We start from the raw sequence: 20181 nt of genomic DNA, 5'->3' as shown, positions 1-20181 counted from the left end.
AGAGGCCGAAACTACAGCTCCCACAATGCACCACACAGGCAGGCTCCCTTTTGGTCTGCTCTCTTACTTTTCCAAGCACCTTTTTGTGTCGAGATCTTTTATTGGGTGCGACGTTCCCCGTTAAATAAGTTGAGCTAAGCATAGCGATAGAAAAAAGACGTGTTCCTATAGGGAAATGAGTCCAGCGTTCTCATTGAGTGGCTTTAGCCCCACCCAGGAAGTAAGAGAGTAGGGGTATCCATATGGCTGATGTAAGGGATTCCTGTAGGTGAGTAAGAGGCAGTAACGGGGTATGGGAGGCAATGTTTTCTTTTTTAGGATCTGTTTCGCATGGAGAGGAGGTATAATTTGCATGCGAAAGATAGCTTGTATCTCCAGGTAGGGTTGAGAAATACTTCTGGCCGAAATGGCAGTGAGTCTTGAAAATCCTGAGTTAGACCAATGGTATGACTGGGTATCGGGCACCTACATATATTCCTAAATACTAGTGTTTCCCTGCCCGCTTCAGTACCATTCTCTAGCATCTCTCCAAACTTCTTTCAATGCGTATTTCTGAACAAAGGCGTTCTAATCTGTGCTAGTGATGGTAAGTATGGGCATAGAGGGTTTTAGTTCTGTCCGTTCCACACTGATTCACACAAAATAGCGTAAGACGGGTTGCTAACCCGTTGCCTGTGGTAAGGGTCTAGCCCTCCTAGAAAGTTATGAAGCAAAATATCATGCACCCTTCTGAATAATTTCTGTGAAATGAGCCAGCCTGGCTGCTGCTGTCTGTCAGTGTCAGTAGCCAATTTATTATTATTATTATTAATAATAATAATATTTATATTCCACTTAATATGCAAAATCCCTAATCGGTTTACATAAAATACCATAACATCATACAAAAGAATATACATACAACATTATACACAGAAATATATCAATAAAAACAGAGAATCCAATGAGTACAGTCAGAACTGTGACAGGTAAGTGAGTTGTTTGGACACCAGGCAATAGGAATCCATGTGGTCCTAAAGAGATACTGTTTTGTTCTCCCTTCTAATGTGTTTTTCCTGCTTCTGTCATTTTTTCTAGGCCTTGGAATATCCATAATTTGCCCTTCTCTTTTTTCTCTAGCAACCAGGATGTGCTTTTTGCGTGTGTTGAGTTCATCTGAGATCAGGTAGTGCCTAAAAGTTATTTTCTGCAAATACTACTACACAGTAAGTGTTGGTGGATGTTAAAGAATCCCCCTCCTTCAAAAGGCAAATGTGAAAAGTTTGCAAAGAGGCTTAGGCATGTCTCCTGCTTTGCAGGAGCTGAAGACCAGAGACTCATTAAGAATTCACTGTATTGTTAACTTACAGTGCAATAGTATATATGTCTACTCAGAAGTAAGTCTCTTTGTGTTTTAATGGGGCTTACTTCCAGTTTACAGGATGGCAGTCTAGGATTTGGTTTAGGGTTGGTATCGGGGGAAAACCGGGTTCTTGTACATTTAACAGCAGTATGGCAGGATGAAATTTAACTGGTCAAGCCTCTTCTAGTGTGGTAATACAACTATGAGAAAACTTTCACCATAACTACTCTCTTTTTGTGTTGTCATGCCCCCATGGCAGCCATTTTGTATTGTGCCATGCCTCCATGGCAGCCATTTTGTGACTGGTGGCCCCAGCACTCCCTCAAAATTTGAAGTGTGCTCACTGGTCCGAAAAGGTTGGTGACTCCTGTCTTAGAGGGCTGAAGCTCAAGATCATCCTTGCCTTGTATCTTGCTAGGGATATTGTCGTACTGCTGAAAATCACCCTTTTTGTAGTTTGATTTAGGCATGATGGCAACAGCATTCAGCAGTGATGGAGCTGAAGTGATGCAGCGGACCCCGATTCCTGCAGGAGCAAGTGGATGTCCCCCAAACATGGGGTTACAAGAGTTCTATGAACTGGAAAGAGCAGCTGCATTCATATCTGATAATGGCTTCACTAAGGTGAGATGATACTTTGCACCCTGCCAAAAGGCTACAGGCATGAATGCCAGTTCTGCCCCTAGAGTTGGGGGTTAATTTCCCCCCCTACTGAGTAACGTAGTTGCCATACTGTGTTCTGTATTGCAAGGTCTGTGCTTAGGTCAGGTCCATGGTCCATGGCCTGAGACTGATCCTGTATCTTTAGGAGAAGGTCAGCCAAGTGCAGGTGTTCTTGCAACTCTGTAATGGGAAAAACCACAAGGTGGAATTCTCCCTCCCCTCTCCACAACTTTTAAAGATACAGAAGACCTCTTGGAGGCCGGGCCTGGCAACCTTTCACTCAAATGACACTTTCTAAGGCTAACCATTGGATGTGGGGGATTTTTGAGGAAGTCATGACATAGGGGGAGGGTAAATTTAACCCTTCCTTCCCCAGGTGCCACCACCCTCATTCCCCCAAATCCCCCCCCAAGGCTTAGGAGAAAAAAATCCTAGCCATGTGGATGGGAACTTTTTTTGCAAGTCTAATTCCCCAGGACGGGAGAGAAGGGAGGGGGAATTGTGAGTTGGATGCAAAGGCCACATTCATGCCACAGACCAGAAGTCCCCCATCTTTAATTTAGGTAGAAAAATTTCCGTAACACCCACATCACTGCTAGCTGCATATCATGAACATGCCTGGAATAATTATCTCAGGTTCCTGTCATAGGTTGCTCTTCAGTTCCCGGATGAACTCTTGCCAGATTCAGGAACCATTGCTGCCAGGATGGAAGCAGCAACTGGTGCCAAAATGTATATCCTAGGGGACACGTCATATGGCAGGTGAGGTCACAGGGAGAATCCCCTCCCACATAAACACACCAAGGGAGCTCAGGTCATATCCACACCTTGAACATATGGAACTTACTGCTGAGTAAACAAGCATATGATTCTGTTGCCACTCTTACATTTTCAAGGAGTTTGGTAATAAAATATCAGCTCAGTAGTCTCTTTCCTGCCTCAGTAGGTTGCCTTAGTTGAGGTGGGGGCACTATTTTCAACAGTTGGACTTGAGGATCATTAATTGCTCCCCAGTTACTACAGCCTGGGTATTGGTAACTGAGTATTGTTCCCATGCACTGTCAGGCTTGGGTCTTCTAGCATGCTGAGCAGACTGGTTACAAGAGAAGTCCAGTCTGTATACCAGCAACTATTTTAATATAAAGGAAGCATTTTGCTGCATGGTAGAGGTGGCAGATGTTTTGAGGAAAGCTGACCTCAGATTTTCCATAGTTAATACTGTTGCTTTCCTTTAGCTGTTGCGTGGATGAAGTGGCAGCGGAGCATGTGGATGCTGAGGCTGTGGTGCACTATGGACCTGCCTGCTTGAGCCCCTGTCGCAAACTGCCAGTGCTCCATGTGTTTGGCCACAAACAGCTAGATGTGATGCGCTGTGCAGAAGTCTTCCAGGAATTGTATCCAGATCTCCAAACTCATGTGGTTGTGCTGAGTGAAGTGGCTTATTCTCATGCCATTGGTGAGACCAGGTGGATTGCTGTGTGGAATCAAACCTTAAACACATTCCAGAGTTCCATGGGGGTGGGTGGCATTCAATTGATGCATCAGACCAAGATGGGAAAAGGCTACTGTAGATTCTGTTGGCATTCTCTAATCCCCAAATGTGCTCTCCCTACCAAACCTACCATTATGTCTTCTCAGCTTTGCCTGTGTTACTCAGTCACAGCCTGCATTGCTCTTCTGCTACTCTCAGGGCTGGATTCACTAGACAGAATGTCCGTTTCTCTCTGTGCTGCCACCCCATTTGCCACTAGCATGTTAGCTTGCTGTTCCCTTAACAAGACTATACCATACAGCAAAGTTAATAGCATCACATGCTAACATTAAGGGGCAAAACCATGTAATACATCAGTGCAGTTTATTATTTTGTAGTTTGAATGAATCTAGGAATGTGGCCAGTTAGTAAATAGCTGTAAGGAAATTGCAAATACCTGCCAAAGGCCTTGCATAGATACTGTAATACAGGGAAGAAAAGTAAAAATGATATTCCAATGAGAGTTCCAATTTATATTTCTGACGTGGGGGCTCATCCTCTTTTAAAGTACATCTGAAGTAATTTTTCCTTATAACTGTCATCAATCTTGATCTGGCCTTGGGTACTAAAAACTTATTGTCTCTGCTTATATCTTTTAAATCAGGGATGGGGAACCTGTTGCCCTCCAGTTTTTGTTGGATTAGAGCTTCCATCCTCCCTAACCGTTCCCCACCCCAGCTTTAAACCAAGTTTCTAGCACAAGGGCTCTTCCCTATCCATGAAGGCAGCCTGCTGTATATCTGGAACAGTGAGAAAAAGTTAGGCCACATTCTGTTACTGGCTCTCTAAAGTCACTGCATATGACTGACTTATGGTATCTCCTCTCTTCTCAGAGAACCTGGCCTCTCAGCTGCACCCCCTTTATCCCAATGTAGTTTTCTCTCAATTAGATAGCAAAGAGCTTCATGACTCAGCCCAGCCAGTTTCTGGGCTGGTGCAACAATTTGGGCGGCACTTTGCAGTGGACAATCAGCATGGACTTGACAACTACACCATGTTCTATGTGGGTTGCGAAGGCCCAGAACTCACAAACTTCATGCTAACCTGGAACCGGTGCTCTTTCAGTTCCTTTAATCCTCAGACAGGACAAGGCCAATGGGAAACACTGGATGTGAACCGGGCCCTGCGGCGGCGTCTCTATCTAGTGGAGCGGGCAAGGGATGCCCAAGTAGTAGGCATTGTGGTGGGCACTCTTGGTGTGGCAGACTACTTGTCTGTTCTGGAGCATCTGCGAAGAATCATCGAGCAGGCAGGCAAACGTGCCTATACCCTGGCTGTGGGGAAACCCAACCCTGCAAAGCTGGCAAACTTTCCAGAGGTGGACATCTTTGTGTTGGTGGCCTGCCCACAGAACTCTTTGCTTGACTCAACTGACTTCTACCGGCCTGTGGTTACACCCTTTGAGATGGAGATAGCATGCAATCCAGCACGGACCTGGACAGGCAGCTATGTCACTGACTTCCGCCACCTCCTACCAGGTAATGTTAGGTTTTGTACTGGAGCTAGTCACATTTTTAAAATTCTCTCAGTAGACATAAGGGTTTAAGACTTGCTTTATTATAATGTAAACTTGAGAGTCTCATGATGATGAACTGCAATTTCAGACTTATGAAATCTGCACAGCCCTACCAGTATACTTGGGCCTGCCCTAAAGGCATAGCCTGCTGTAGCAGCAGTGACTGAGGAGTTCCCTACTGCCACCACTGTTCCCCTCTATCCATACAGAGATAAGCAGCAGGAAATGCTTTTATACTGGGAATCAGTCTATAGCTCCCTCTACGCTTGCCCTCTGAAGTGGTACAGTCCAGGAAGGGTTATACCATGTGCTACTTCTGCATGTTTTCATCAGATGGGTAAAAGTAGGGCATAATTCTGCATGGGCCAAACCTGGCTATTACTTTTCACTCCCTGTTGTCTGCAGGGGCATGTGAGCACACCCCTTTCCCAGAGGAGGTTTCAGAGGCTAACAGAGAACCCAGTATTTCACTAATCACCGGAGAGCTGCGCTCAACTTGTCTTTATACAACACTGGACCCAGAGCAAAGCTCTGGAACTGCTGTGACTTGCCGCAGCCATATGCAGATCGTGGCTCAGAGTAGCCCAGCAGGTACGGGCCCCAGGGAAAAAATGACCCTTTTTCTGGATGTTCTTGGGAATTAAAAAAAGCTGTTTTGAAGTCAGTTATGTGATGAAGGCTTCAAAGGTTTACGCTAGCGTGAGAATCGCATTTAGCAGCCTGGTGACCTAAGTCCACTCACAGTTGCCAGGAACGGGTGGGGCAGAGTGACATATAGCGGTCCCCATGGGATCTCCCATCTGTAATATTGAATATGCTGCGAGCCCTCTTCCTTGCCAGAGTGGTGTCTGGGATTCATGGTGGGGAAGTAGTTTCCCCATGATAATGGCTCTTCCTTTCTGTTTATCTTAGCTGCGTTTCTGGAGTCACGAAGCTGGCGGGGGCTGGAGCAGCAGCTGGGCCAGTCAGCGGTCACAAAAGCTGTGGTGGGACGGCGGGGGATTGCCATTGCATATGAAGATGAGCCCTGTGGATGACAGTCAGAGCAGTGCAAAGAACAAGTTGCCTTTCCTTGCAGCATCGAGATGATATAGCCAAACCTGACTTTTGTCCCGTTAACCTACAAGCAACTTGCTTGGCAACCGCTCCCCACCAGACACATGCATAATACAAGGAATATCATACTTTTCCTGGCATGTCATTTCTCTCTCAATAGATAGCCAGATCAACATATTAAATAAATTGCTGACACATAGAACAGTAATAAGTTCCCCAAAACCTTAGTCTTCTGGGTATATATTCTATCTTGGGAAGCTAAGTACAACTGCTCTCCATACTGTGCTGGCAATTGCACTCATGTTGATTAGTGCACATAAAGCTGTCCTCACATTCCGGGCTAAGAGTGGCAGCAGACTGGATCTGCAGCTGAGGGGTTGGAGCTTGATCATCCACATGTGAAATCACACAACAGATTCTCATTTATCAATCTTTCATAGGCAGTTAGCTATGACCTAGGCAGGCCTTCTAAACAGGGAAAATAGGATATTGAGCCTGCCTGAAGAGTGGTTCTTACTCTCTGGCTGATATTTGGGCTAATCTACCCCACCCAATGTTAAAGGAGTGACTAGAAGTCAGGAAAAGGCCTCCTATTGAGACTAGAACTTTATCTCCTGGAGAAAAAAGTTTTGCTGATAGCAGCAGGAATTGAAATCTGGCACAGATTAGGAGCCAGGTGGGAATATTCAAGAAGTTGGCTTTGAATGGGTGGGGTATAAGTATAGTCTTGCTGCTTAAAAGCAAATGCCCATTTAGTCCAGCATTCTGTCATGCACATTGGTCAACCAGATGTCTATTGGAAGCCCACAAGAAGAATATGAAGGCAATAGCATCCTATAGTAACAAGTAGAAATTGAGCCCAAAAGTTTATCCTATCATTATGCTCCTATAATGTGTGGTCTTTCTGCAGTGCTGGAGGATATATGTTTTGCAGTTCTTTTTTGAGCTTAAAAGCACAAAATGAAAAAAGGGATGGCTGTTTAATCTGTCAGTTTTGTACAGACATCTTTTTCCCCAGTAGCAGGATAAGAGATGTTTACCCACCCTTTATTTATGATCCACAGCCATAAACTACTGCCATCTATACCATCTAATATAAAATTCAACAGCTATTTCTATTGACTAGAGACTATAGATAAGTAATTACCTATCAAACAGAAAGGAAAAACAGCCTTCCATATCCTAACACAGAAGGAAAAAACAGCTGTCACTATGTTGTGTAGGCAACTGCCATCCAGTCAAATATCAAACAGCACTAGTTATGGATATATGTATATACCCATATGTCAATGCTCTATTTCACTTAAAAGCTAGTAACTCTTTTAAGACTTTGAATATTATTTCTTTTAAAAAAACACTAGTTGTAAATCTTGCTGTGCCAAGTAAAGTTATCTTTAAAGTCAATTGGTATCTTTCTCCTTATTTAGGCCACTTCTCTGAAGCACTAATATATCCAAATCAACTTCAAAATTGTTTTATCAGATGATAGGAGGTACCCTGTACACTGTGCAAAATACACTCCACCTGGCCAATGCTCTTAGTGCTGCCATCTGGCATGCATATGTGGGATCCTTGGAGTGGGGGATTGTGAATGGGAGATAAGCGGTACACACTAGTAAAAAATAAAAATGGGTGGTGGTGCTGGAGGGAGAGGCAGTGACAGAACTGTATGTAGGAGGGAGAATGGGAAATTCCAGAAATGGTGTCCAGAAATGGTTATTGCCAGCTAGTATTAAAAATGCAGGGTAGTATACACCACGGAGATAAAACTGAGGAAGTCCTTGTTGGCAAATGTCTAAGGAATGGAAAGCCTTAACCTGGTTTTGCTGAAAGCTGCTGTTGCTGGGTTAAGCCCCACAGGTGCTCTTAATACTTGTTATTCAGTACCAGCAGTCCAAGGAGAGGTATTGGTATGGAACAGGTATCCTCTGTGCAGAGCAGTTCCCTTCACACAGACAAAGAAAGGCTTGTGTTTTGTACCAATTCATGGCTGCTTTCCCGTCCCCCTGCTCACCATCTGCTGCTGTTACAATGTTTTGCTGCAGTGGCTGAGGCATCCTGTAACAGGCCCAAGTCCTAGAAACTGCCAGATAAGTTATTTTATGTCAGGGTAGCTAACCTGTGGCCCTTCAGATGTTGCTGAACTACAACTCCCACCAGCCCCAGTAGCATGGCCATAAGTTATATCCCATCATCATCTGGAGGGCACCACATTGGCTACCCCTGTTTTACAGGGCCAGCTATTATGTGAAGAATGAATCTAGAATGGTGACACAATACCTCTGCCTTTCACCCATGGACCAAAAAGTGAAGAGAGAGACTACTACAAAGCAAGAGCTTAAGCTTGGGGCTCTAGGGCTCAGGGTAAATGACATGTACCTCATCAAAACAGAGTCATAAAATCCCTTTACGTTTCAGACAGATTGAGACAGACAGGAGTGGGGCAAGGAATAATACTAAATATAGGCATACAGTTCCACAAGTCATACTACAAGATGCAGTATAACTGTGGAGAATCCATGTTTGGGCACTATGCTCCTAATCTCCTTTCACCACAGAAACTGTAGATGTTTCCTCAGAATACTATTTCCCCCCACGTTTAGTACTAATTACATCACTTCCACATTCAGTCCTCTAGCTGCAGCAGCCACACTATAACAAAGCACAAGAAAGGTATCTAGGGCAGTCTCTTGCACAGACCAATAATGATAATGTTACTTTTTGTAACATGCTGCTGCAAAGGCAGATTCAGTTCCTCAGGCTCTTTCAGTCCCTTGGCTGTACCTTCCATTCTACTTGTACCACCTATGAAGACTTGGGGCCAAGTGCAATGCAAGCTCAGACAATGCCCTGGGCTGCATGGGTATCAGATTACCAAAAGCAGTACCACCATATGCCAAACACTCTACTAGCCCTTGACCACACTGTCCAATGATGGATACCTTTCCTAATGAGACAAAAGTGTAAACTGCTTAGATAAATAGCATGAAAGCAAGAGCTTCAAAGACATAACTAGAAAAGCATGCACACAACATCTCAAAGTGCTCATTTTAAAGCAATACCTCAGTGCAGAGAACACCAGTCATGAACACTGAAATCAGTGGATAGAAGCAGCAGCAATGCATGATATGCCCACCAAACCTAGAAGGCAGTCTCTGGTGCTTTAATGTTGATACTTCTCTTTACTGGGGTGTAATCATGACCACTGATATGGAAAGATACCAGAGCACTACTTTCCCCCTAATATATTCAACTATCATTTTTTCTCCCCATGTGTATTATGAAGGATTCACAGCTATTCAAATCATGCCATCCAGCCTATTTATAGATTCTGCTTCATTACTGATCACTAATCCAATTTCTGCCCAAAATGTATACAATTCTTTGTTGCCTTGATTAGTTAAAATCAACTTATTAATGACACCTGATTTGGAGATTTTGGATCTTTTTTTTTAAGCAATGAAAGCAGTGACTAAGAAGCCAGGATTGCACAAAAAGTTTACTTTGCTTTCCAAGCTCAGAGTACTCTGCCTGCCTAAACCTGAACATCCCTTCCTTTGAAGAAATATAAACAAGTTATACCGTTCTTCAGTTTTCAAGATCTAACCTAGAATAGTGCACCAGGTAGCATACTGCTGTTGTGTTTACATAGATACCTGATTTAGTTTTAGCTTCTGTCCTATAAGCCTTTCTTCCCAAGTACATTCTTTGTTTTACAGTGGTTCTCTTTTTTTTCCCCCATGGACCACTTGAAAATTGCTCTGAGGGGCTTGGCCAGGAACTTTTTTCTTCTATTACTCATACTCTTAAATAATAGCATTCTTGCATTTCTAATGAAATGGATGTGCCTGTTTTGTGAGCAAAGTTCTGTGAAGTTGATCATCATCAGAAAAAATAAATCCAAGTGCAGAGCTAAATACAGATTCTCTTGACTGTTCCACTGATCATGTCAATGGAGTCTGAACCACAGATTGAGAACATCTACTCTAGTACTTACCACTCTAGTATCTATTATTTTCTTTAGATTGTTCAGTGGTTACTTTGGTAAGCTCCTATTAAACAGAAGAGGAGGATTTACTCCATCCCAAGGTGCTCCTATGTTAATTGACTTTTACCTACCTAGGGGCAGGAAATAGGGGATCGGTACAGTAGCAAGTCCTGAGTTAGGAGTCTGTATGAAGCTGGTTAAACTCGTCCTCCTACGGGAGGGGTAAAACTGGCCCTGGAGTCATTCTGAATTGCACATTCGCTCAACTTTAGTCTCCAGTCCTGTGATACCAGCAGTCCCCCATATGAAAATGACTTCTTCCTCTTCCATCCTCTCAACACACACACAAATGGTGTAACACATTCCCAAATCCATTGTTGCATCTTGATCTTCAGTAGTTTCACCAAATCCCGTGAAGGTGGCTGCAACCCTCTCACATGAACCTAGCAACTATCATTCACATCTTTATAATTTTGACAAGGCTAGTGTAATATGCCCTCCACAGGATGCTCCTATAGATTGTTCAGTGCCTACAAGAAGTAAATTTGAACTGGTCATAGCAATTGCTCTCACTTTGCCAGCACATCAAGGAATGCAAAGGCTGACAGGGATGCTTCCCTTTGAGAAGCTTTCCAATAGACTCTGGATTTCAATTTTGTTCAAAAGGACATCATACCCTTATTTATTGCCCCAGTTAGGCTAGGGCAGCTAGGAGTATAACTGACTGTTACAGCTTTCACCCTCCTCTGGCCCAATGTTGTCCAAAAGTTACGTCTCCTCCCCCAATTCACCAATCACCGCAGCTTAGAAATAGCCTTAATATAATTCAAGGCTGCAGGGCCTTCCACTTCAGTCATACACAAACTGCCTCATGCAGGGCAAAGGCAGACTCTTTACGAACAGACAATACCACATATATGTCTACAGGAGTGTGCCAGGGAGACAAGGGGCAATCATTGCACCAGTCCAGCACGGGGAGGAAATCTCCTCAGCTCCAGTCTGTACTCAAAAGTCCTTGCAGCCTGCTGCCTCTGAACATGCAGAAGGGATGGAGAAACAGCTCATTCTTGAGAGGAGCAGCCTCAGCAGGTTAGTGGTAGTTATTGGACTATGAGCTGGTTCCGTAACAACGTAGAGCAGTGGTCAGTAGCCAGTGGATCTGTTCATGCTCCTGTTTCTTGCTACATTAGTAGTCTGCTGTGTATTCAGTACCATGCAGTCCCCGACACAGCAGCGTGAACTCCTTTACCATCTCCTTCACACGTCGTTTGTTCACACGCTCTCTGCTAACACAGAGAAAGGATGATGAAAGACTGACACATAAGAATGGTGGATAGAGAATTATGGGATTGAGCCACATAAAGGCAATAGCTAGAGCTAAGGTCAGTGGTTCCTACACACAACAGCACCTCCCAGTGTCATGCCCATGAAAATACCAACAAAGAGCTGCCCACTACTGGTGTGCTCCAAGCACCTACTATACTAATTGCTGCCCTCCACTATGACATCCTCTTTGTATACTGAACTCATGTATTTCGGCCTCCCAAATGATAATTAGTCAAGAACTCATCTCAGCTCATCGGTGGCTGGATTAATCCAGTGGCTCTTTCTCCTGCTGCCTTCCCTAGCAGCTCAGACAAACAAGTAGCCTGCATATAAGTAGTGCTGTTACTTAGATCAGATCAGAGCAGGCAGAGGCATTTTTGATCCTGTGTGAGGTTGAGCTGGACGGAAGTAGACTGGAAGAGTTTGAGAATGGAATTCTCCAAGGGATGTGATCAAGTAAATCACATGGGCAGCCCAGAGAAGAGGTATTATGAATTTTTTGAACAACTACAAATGGTGGTGAATTTTTGGTTCCAAACACAGAGTAACAGATGCTTAAAGGGGAAACCAAAACACTGCCAATAGAGATAGCCATCTCATTACAAGGATAAAAACCCAAGTACCAACTTAGAAACTACATTCATATTTAGTTTCCATGCTACCTTTTCTATTTCCATCTATTTTATTTAAATACCATGTATGTTTCTGAACATCTTAATTTGTTTTAGTAAAAAAAAATTAAGTTTTGTTTCCTTGGTGGATTATTATACTGGGGTAAATGAATTATCCTTAAGATGCCTGGCTGTGCAGAGCCAATGAATATTTCTAACTGATCTCCAGGAATCCTGGGCTTCAAGTAAGCTCTTTAATATAACAGAATCTGGGGCAGGACTATTGAACCCAAGGAGCTGCTCACTATCTAGAATGACTGAATTATAGATTTCTAGGGCTTAGACAAAGAGCATACAGGGGTCACGCATGACAATTTTGGAGCACAGAGAAAGTTTGAGAGCTGAGGACACATACACATTCCCCAACTCAAGTCATAAAAGCCACCAAAAGAAAATGCACCTGAGAATTTGCTGGCTGAAGATTTCCTTCTGTTCAGGGCTGACCCGGGCTGATGGAAAACCATCCTGGTGCATCACTTCCTTGATCCAGACACTCAAGTAACGGAAGCAATGCTTGTTGAGAGCAAAGAGGATCTCAGCAAAGTGATCCATCAAATTGCGTGAGGCTTGGCCACCTACACCCTGTAGGGATGGAGCAAATTCAATTAACAACCCTTCCAGGAGAGGGATTTACAGATCTTCCAGCACACTGCACCAAGTCCTGGTTCAGGGCTCCAGTATATTTAAAAAGGAAGTGGCTAAGGCTGCAATCCAATGCACACTTACTTGGAAGTAAACACCACTGAACTCAGTGGAACATATTTTCAAGTAAACCATGTATACTGGATCAGGCTGCAAGTCACTCAGGGATATTGTTAAAAGGGGGGCTGAATTAATAGAACACACAGGGATAAGTACAGCTTATCTATCAGGAATGAACCTTCCAGTTATCCCCTATTATCATCCCTAACCTAGCTTGAAAAGCCCACTCCTTACCTCAAGTACAGCCTGCAGCAGCATTTTGCCATTCTCATGTACCACTTGGCCCACAGGTGGAATCTCCCCACAACGTGGCAGCAACTCCGTCTGTAAGAAATAATTTACAAGAAAGGGGTGATGCAACATGTCTTGCTGTATCTAGTCTCTCTCTCTCTATATATATATACACACACGCACATGTATATACATATATACACACATATATATGGGCTCCTGCTGGGAGGAAGGGTGGGATATAAATTAAATAATAAATAAATGTATACACACACACACACTCGTATATACACACACACGCGCACACACACATATATACACACATATACACCCAACTTGGGATACTAGCACCTTCCTGTGCATATGACCCAACCATGCTCCCAAATGGCAACTTATGAAAGGAGAAGCTCCTTCCTGGAATTTGGAGAAGGAATTCTCACCAGTTCTGGGTGCTTCTCTATCCTGTCCAAGCACAACTCTGCCTGTACCACTAGCCAACGACAGATCTAGCAAAGGCAAAATACTCACAAAAAAGCCACAGGCAGCTTTGACAGTTGGTGCTTCGGGAAATTTCAAGGAGATCACACCTAGAGGGAGAGCAGCACTTCAGGACTCAGCTAGCACAATCCACAGCTTTCTATATAAGAAGGGAAGAAAAATAGCCTTCCCTTCTCCAAACATAGGAACTTTACATGGAGCTTTAGTCTGTCTCATTTACGGGAGGTTGCTACATAAAAAACACAGCCTTTTGCCATTCATATGAACCTTTAGGGAGCACAGCCTTATTTGGCTACATCAGCTTCCCAATCACAGCAAGGGAGTTCAGTTTCAGGCAGCTATGGGGCCTGCCTACTCACCACAGTGGAATACTGCTTTGACATCCAGGCTGCTACACAGGAACAAGTCAGGTTTCCGTTTGAGCGCCTGCAAGGTACATACACACAGAGAATAAACACAGTTCTGGCAAGCCAGGGGCAAGCAAGTGCCATAGAGCAGCTCCCTGGCCAAGGCCCCCATGAGCACTTACCTGGCCATAGCCATGGTGCACAGTAAGCCAGATATAGCAGGAAGGGAAAGAATATAATCAGGGCCCTTTTGCAGTCAAGGGCATCAAGCACCTAAGGTAATTAAGAGGCTTTGAAGATACATGCAATTGAAACATTACCTAGAAACAACTTTCTAGAATTCCTATTTTGCTACAAATGAAGATATTCACAGGTGTGGAAATTCTTTTCAAGACCACCAGGAAAGGGGAACAATCAAGTTTCAGAATCCTTGTTATGCCCAAAAGATACTAAAAGCTGGCTCTGTGTGTGTGTGTGTGTGTGTGTGAGAGAGAGAGAGAGAGAGAGAGAGAGACAGAGACAGAGAGAGAGAGAGAGAGAGAGAGAGAGAGAGAGACAGACATGTGCCTTCAAGTCGATTACAACCTATGGCGACCTTATGAATCAGCAACCTTCATCATGAACCACCCTGTTCAGATCTTCTTGTAGTATGTATATATAAACATTGCTGCTTGGTAGCATTTCAGCACCATAGACAGCAAGTACAGGCTAGAACTTTGCAGTCCAAGTTATTTCAGCACCATGGACAGCAGTCACCTCTGTTGTTCCCATTCTTGCAGGACATGAACATCTACTCCACTGTGGCATTCCAAAAAACAAGATGTGACCTATTAGCAAACAGGCCCCTAACTAAATTCTATCCCTACAGATCCATGTTAAGAATGTGTTCAGATACTGAAAGCACCATCTCCAGAGATGGCAGAACTCTTGACTGTTGTACCTGTAACTGGATAATCATCGTTGCAATAATTGGTTTCAAAATCTTTGCCTTCCCAGTTCCCTCTCTCCATGCCTTGATTGTCCACTTCTTCCCCACCAAATGCAGAGATGAAAGGAACAAGTAGTTATGTCTATTTCCACCACGCATTAGTAAATATAAGCAACAATCCAACTGAACTTCAAGCTTGTCTAAGCTGCTGATTATCTCTACTCAAAAATTGCCTGGTGCTAATTTGCAGGGTTTGCAATGCCTCTGTATTAACAGGTGTACTATTAAGACTGCCACTGGTTACTGCAAACGCTCTCCATGGATTTTTAAATGACTTTTCTTCCATTACAGAACTAGAAAAGATTTTGCAGCAAACTAAGTGGAAAACAGGTTTGCTTGGTACACAGTTGCATTTTGAGCCATACAGTACAGAAAGAGATAGCAAGACCAATTAAATCAAATGTCTGAGCCCAAACATCTTTGTATTTACATTCAAAGTGGTACAAATTGAACCATGCAGAATAAACATCTATTAATAATACGGATTTCCAAAAACATTTTAGCAAAAATACTGCAGATTAACTATCAGTTAAAGCTGCCAACCCAATGATCTCATTTAGCAAACTGATCCTTCTGCTTGGCCTGGTATTCCAGTCTTGCTATGGTGGCTTCCAAGTAAATACATACCAGATACTGCTGTTGTGAAGAATCTTCCTACTGATCTGTTTCCACATTACAAGTATGAGGGGAGAATATGTCACTGGGATATCAGACTTCTCTCATATCCACATAACCAGGGCCTTTTAACCCAGTTGTTTGGAGAAAATGAGCCAGATGGGCCACCAATTGTGCAAGGTAAACAAACAGCAAATGTTAATGCAAGCTTTCTAGAGTTTTGACAATTTAGGCTGATTCCAAGACAGAAGGGTCCAGGTGAGACTCAACAAATTTCTGCTAGTGAGATATTGCCTACAGATGATGGGGAGCTGTCAGAATCAAAGAGTTGCCTTTTCCAATACAACCCAGTCCCTTTTGCTTCATCTAGAATCTGGAACCATACAGTTTGGAACCACATTACCTCAAAGACCAAATTCTCTACCACTCTACCCAGTGTGCTTTGATCACTGAATGAGTCCTTGCACCAAGTACTACGATCATTAAATGAGTCCTTGCACCAAGTACTACAGACATAAGTAGGCTGGTAGCCACAAGGAGAAGGACTCTTTGGGTGATGGCACCTAGCCTTTGGAGTTCTCTCTAGACAGACTGCCAAGTTCTATTGATACATTTTGGTTCATGGGCCAAGCATGTTTTAGCAGGGCAACTGGAAGATGAAGATTTTCAATTGCTGGACTGCTGAGATGAATCTTAAAACTAGAAGAGTTTTAAACACTGTTTTAGAATTTTATCGTACTTTATTGTAAGTTGTCTTGTGGGTCTGCCAGACCAGGAGAAAGGATATAAATTTGGGGTAATAAATAAAATAGATATCTTGCTTTTTACCAGAGGAATTAATAGAAGGGCCAATTACTACTATATGAGGAGTCACAGGTATGTCAGCTGCTTCTTGCCATACTAAGGCTGCAATCCAATACACACTTACCTGGGAGTAAGTCCCACTGAATCCAATGGAGCTTATTTTTGAGTAGACATGTAATAGATTGCAGCTTAAGTGAATATCTGGGTCTCCCACATTGAGGTTCATTATGCAGGACAGCAGGAAGTGTCCTGGAATTCTGGCTTTAAATATGATCCATGAGTGAGATTTTATTGTCAAAATACAGACACCTATATTTTGAGACTTTACTAGTTTAGCAACTTCAAGGGCACTAACTCATCATGAAGACATGAAAACAAACGTTTTACAGGTATTCTTAAGTAATATCTTGAAGGGTTTTCATGCCTGCCTGGACAGCTGCTTGGTCTTTTTAAAAATCTGCTCCTTTATTTGAACAATGTTGGAAATAATTGTTCTTAGTGAGGAAAGGTTGGACCAACACTCATTTGTTCAGAAGGAAGCTCCTATTGTGCAAATTGTTTGAGACTCAACATACAGAGAAACAGAGTGAAGTTTCATAGGCAATGCAAAATTACAAGCTGACTCAGGTCAAGAGGGCAGCCGGTATGTTTTCATGCAATTACTTCTGCTGGAAAAACCATTTTCTCACAGAGAGAGACTGCACTGAAATGGCACTTTTGGTGAAAACCAGTCTACAGGGACTCCTTCACTAACTAGGACGGGGTAGAGGAGAAACCCATAAGGGCTTTGGGGGAACTAATGTGCACTTGCCTGTTGAGTTGTCCCAGTGAAAGAACCCAGTATCTGCTATACTGAACCAGGCAATGAGGGATAATCTATAAAAAAGTGTATATGCAATGATTTTCTGGATTTATATATATATATAACATGAAGTGACATTTGTGTGATTCCATTTTCTTATCGTGGGGGGCATACGTGCTGAAGTTTTAATGTGAATGTTGAGAGACAGCAAGAGTGCAATGGGACCTAGGCTCACAGATGAAGCAGAATACCAGACAGTGAGGTTGCCAATGACTCCAATATGTAGGGTACAGCATCTCCAGCTGCTACTTTTCACATCTCAAAAAAAAAAGTGGTGAAAACCCAGTGGGCAATAGCATGCCGTCCTAGAGTAGCTAAATCAGCCCCAAACCCAGGCAACTTCTAATATGAGCTTCTCACAAATTACATGGAGGTAAAGAAACAACATTTATTCAACGAAGAGCGGAAAGGTATGTGTATGTGTGCAAGAGAGAGGGAGAGAAGGGTGGGGAGGGAGAACATACAGAATAAAGAGATATTAATAGCATTGTTTTGAGTCCAAGGAAACACCCACCCCTTTAAGCTCCAGTTTGGTCTTAGTTAAAACAACCACTGTCTCAGACAGAGTGCTCCATTTGACTCTTCAGAGTGAACGCAGGCTGGTGATTAGGCCCCATCTTCTTCAGCCTGTCTCATTTCGACTTTTTGTTTTGTGGAAGAACCTCAGGCTAGTTATAGGCAGCCAGAAGATTCGGGGGTCCCAAGATGTTCCGAGTCTAGCTGAAGGACATTTGAGCTAAGGGTCCCTCACCTCTCTCTCTGTGCACACTCGTGCGTACCCTCCATCAGGCCTCTTCCAGTCCCTCTACCATTTGAGCTGGCATTTTTCTTCATTTGACTAGAGGTATCTCCCGACTCCCTACCAGGATGAGATTATTCCAATCCTCTCCTGAGAATCGGACTCTACCTACATAATTATAACTGATTTCAATATTTTTATTTAATTGTACATTGATAGTTGACATCCCCTTAACATGACAAAACAAAAGCAAGCATTTAAAAGGGTGTCATTTTGATTTTGAGGTTTATAATTGTAAAATGTTAGAATTTTCTCAAAGTTCATTTCAGTTACTGAAGTGTAAGATGCATTAACAATATTGCTTGCCAGATCTGCAAACTGTATGAACTACCACAAGGGGGAGCTAACTACTCAGACACTTCCAACATAACAGTGCACTGAAACCTCATTAGGCAACGACAAGCCAGAGCCAACAAAAAAGCATCTTGCTATAATCAGATCAATACAAAAGATCCCACCCCATTCTGCTCCATCAGTTCCTAGTGCTTCAGCTTATTTCCAGTCTAGGCATTGCTCATCCAAATCCAGTGGAGGGTTCATCATTCTCTTACCCCAGAGACCTGACACCATCAGCCCCAGCTGTTTGTATTTCACCATCACTGCCCTAACACTGTGTATGATGTCACTACAGCATTAGAGAGTTAAAGATAGAGTTCCATGAAAGATTCACAACTTGAAAAAAGCCCAGAAACAGGAAGCCTTGGCAGAAATGCTGACGGACGGAGTGCATAAGGGCTTTGAGATCAAACAGGGAGACAAGTCAAGGCTTATCTGCTGTTCTTGCCTTGCTGCCATTCCTATTAGATCAGCTGATCCTCCCATGTATTTGGATGTAACTCACAAAGTTATTGAATATATTGCTCCTACCCAACAAAACAGGGACTATGGACTTGTCTGCATTTGTGAAGAACTCAAGAGTAATTGCAGACAAAACACACACATATATACTGCAACTGGAATGCTACTGCTATAGCTCTTGAACTACATTTATCATTTTTCAGCAGCCTCCTCCTGGGCAAGGTCACACCACATGACCTGGAGACAACCCCAACCTACAAGTCTTGTTGCATTACTAGGTATTGCCCCTTTGGGAATGGAAAGAGCAAACTCACACCTATGAAAAAGGATAATGTTTTGTTTTCTACTTCCACGGAAACAGATGGAGAAACTCGATATTCAACTAAAAGGAAAAAACGTTGTCAACAGAAAGCTAAAAATAGGTTTAAATTGAATTAAAAAAGAGAAAGAGAGAGAACAGAAAGTGAATGAATAAGAAACTAAAACACACCTGTGCCAGGAGTTGCATAAATGAATCAACAATATCAGGATGATCCCTGGGCCCTAAAAATATAATAAAGATGTAACTGAAGAGAAAAATCATACAAACAGCAACTCAACATCATATAGTTATGTGATACAGAAAGAATTTACAAGTGAAAACAGGAATAAGGGAAGGGAGGGTGCAAGGGGGTGGGTTGAAGAGGGCAGGCACATGAGCAGCTTGAAGCAAGTTAAAGAAACAAAACATACAAAAATCATGGAGCTTGGAAACCCAAGAACAGAAAGAAAGTGCAAAGGAATAGGCCTATTGCCTAGAGTCCCCTGCCAAGCACCAGGGATAGGAAAAGAGAGCTCATTGCACCCTAGCAGGGAAGGAAAGGAAAAAGCAGGAGCTAAATAGACACCAGCTTCATGTGGAGAACTAGCATATTTGCACTGGAGATATGTAATCATGAATCACTTAGTCCTGAAAGACAACTCCAGAGTCAAAGAAGAAATCCAGTATTGACATGGAGTGGGCACAAAGTCCTGGAAATCCACTAGAGTGTCTGATGGACAGTCCCAACAGAGTATTTTCCTTACACCCATGCCCAGATGCTTGCCTGGTTGGGAAGAACCCAAATTTGTGGCATTTTCACAGTGAAAGGTCAGCATGGTTGCTGGTAACCATGTTTTTGTTTCAACAAAAACAATAGTCTTGTGGCATCTTAAAAAACTAGCAAATTTATCATGATGTAAGCTTTTGTGGATCTTTGAGAATCTTCTTCTTCTGTGTTGGTCAGGCAATGCCTGACTCAGCCAGGCAGTAACAGGGCATTACTCCAAGCACTGGTCGCTCGCCAGTACTTCTGAGTTCAAACAAGGACCTGGTGAAGGAAGCAGATACCTTACCACCCATGCTATGGCATATTAATTTGACTGGATCTGTACACGTATTCCAAACTTGTCACCCCATCTGGGG

General features: G+C 43.1%; 2 protein-coding genes across 9 annotated transcripts in view; one reads left to right on the top strand and one right to left on the bottom strand.

Moving 5' to 3' along the window:
- The first annotated feature begins 54 nt into the window (after positions 1–54).
- On the top strand, positions 55–7512 carry DPH2 (diphthamide biosynthesis 2). Of its 7 annotated transcripts, none has more exons than XM_061632702.1 (8): positions 55–268; positions 1120–1165; positions 1799–1966; positions 2655–2767; positions 3241–3461; positions 4370–5014; positions 5458–5643; positions 5965–7512. In XM_061632702.1, exons 3-8 carry the CDS (start codon positions 1811–1813, stop codon positions 6087–6089), a joined length of 1446 nt encoding a protein of 481 aa, XP_061488686.1. In that variant the 5' UTR covers positions 55–268; positions 1120–1165; positions 1799–1810; the 3' UTR covers positions 6090–7512. The 7 variants fall into 7 exon arrangements, with proteins under 7 accessions (XP_061488686.1, XP_061488680.1, XP_061488681.1 ...); XM_061632696.1 differs by having other exon boundaries at positions 1120–1205; XM_061632697.1 differs by having other exon boundaries at positions 1078–1165.
- Positions 7513–10749: 3237 nt separating this feature from the next.
- The window catches only part of IPO13 (importin 13), a 74181-nt gene continuing 64749 nt past the window's right edge, over positions 10750–20181 (bottom strand). The window contains exons 15-20 of one of the 2 annotated variants that reach the window (XM_061632694.1): positions 19228–19280; positions 13884–13950; positions 13555–13613; positions 13030–13119; positions 12494–12675; positions 10750–11382 (exon numbers count right to left, since the gene is read on the bottom strand). In XM_061632694.1, the coding sequence (XP_061488678.1) occupies positions 11283–11382; positions 12494–12675; positions 13030–13119; positions 13555–13613; positions 13884–13950; positions 19228–19280 (551 nt within the window). In that variant the 3' untranslated portion in view covers positions 10750–11282. The remainder of the gene's footprint in view (positions 11383–12493; positions 12676–13029; positions 13120–13554; positions 13614–13883; positions 13951–19227; positions 19281–20181) is intronic. The other variant, XM_061632695.1, reaches the window with a different exon arrangement.

This window comes from Rhineura floridana, chromosome 6 (assembly GCF_030035675.1).
Source record: "Rhineura floridana isolate rRhiFlo1 chromosome 6, rRhiFlo1.hap2, whole genome shotgun sequence".
Lineage (NCBI taxonomy): Eukaryota > Metazoa > Chordata > Lepidosauria > Squamata > Rhineuridae > Rhineura > Rhineura floridana.
Note: the sequence above shows the minus strand (reverse complement) of the source record. Positions and strands in the feature narration are given on the sequence as shown.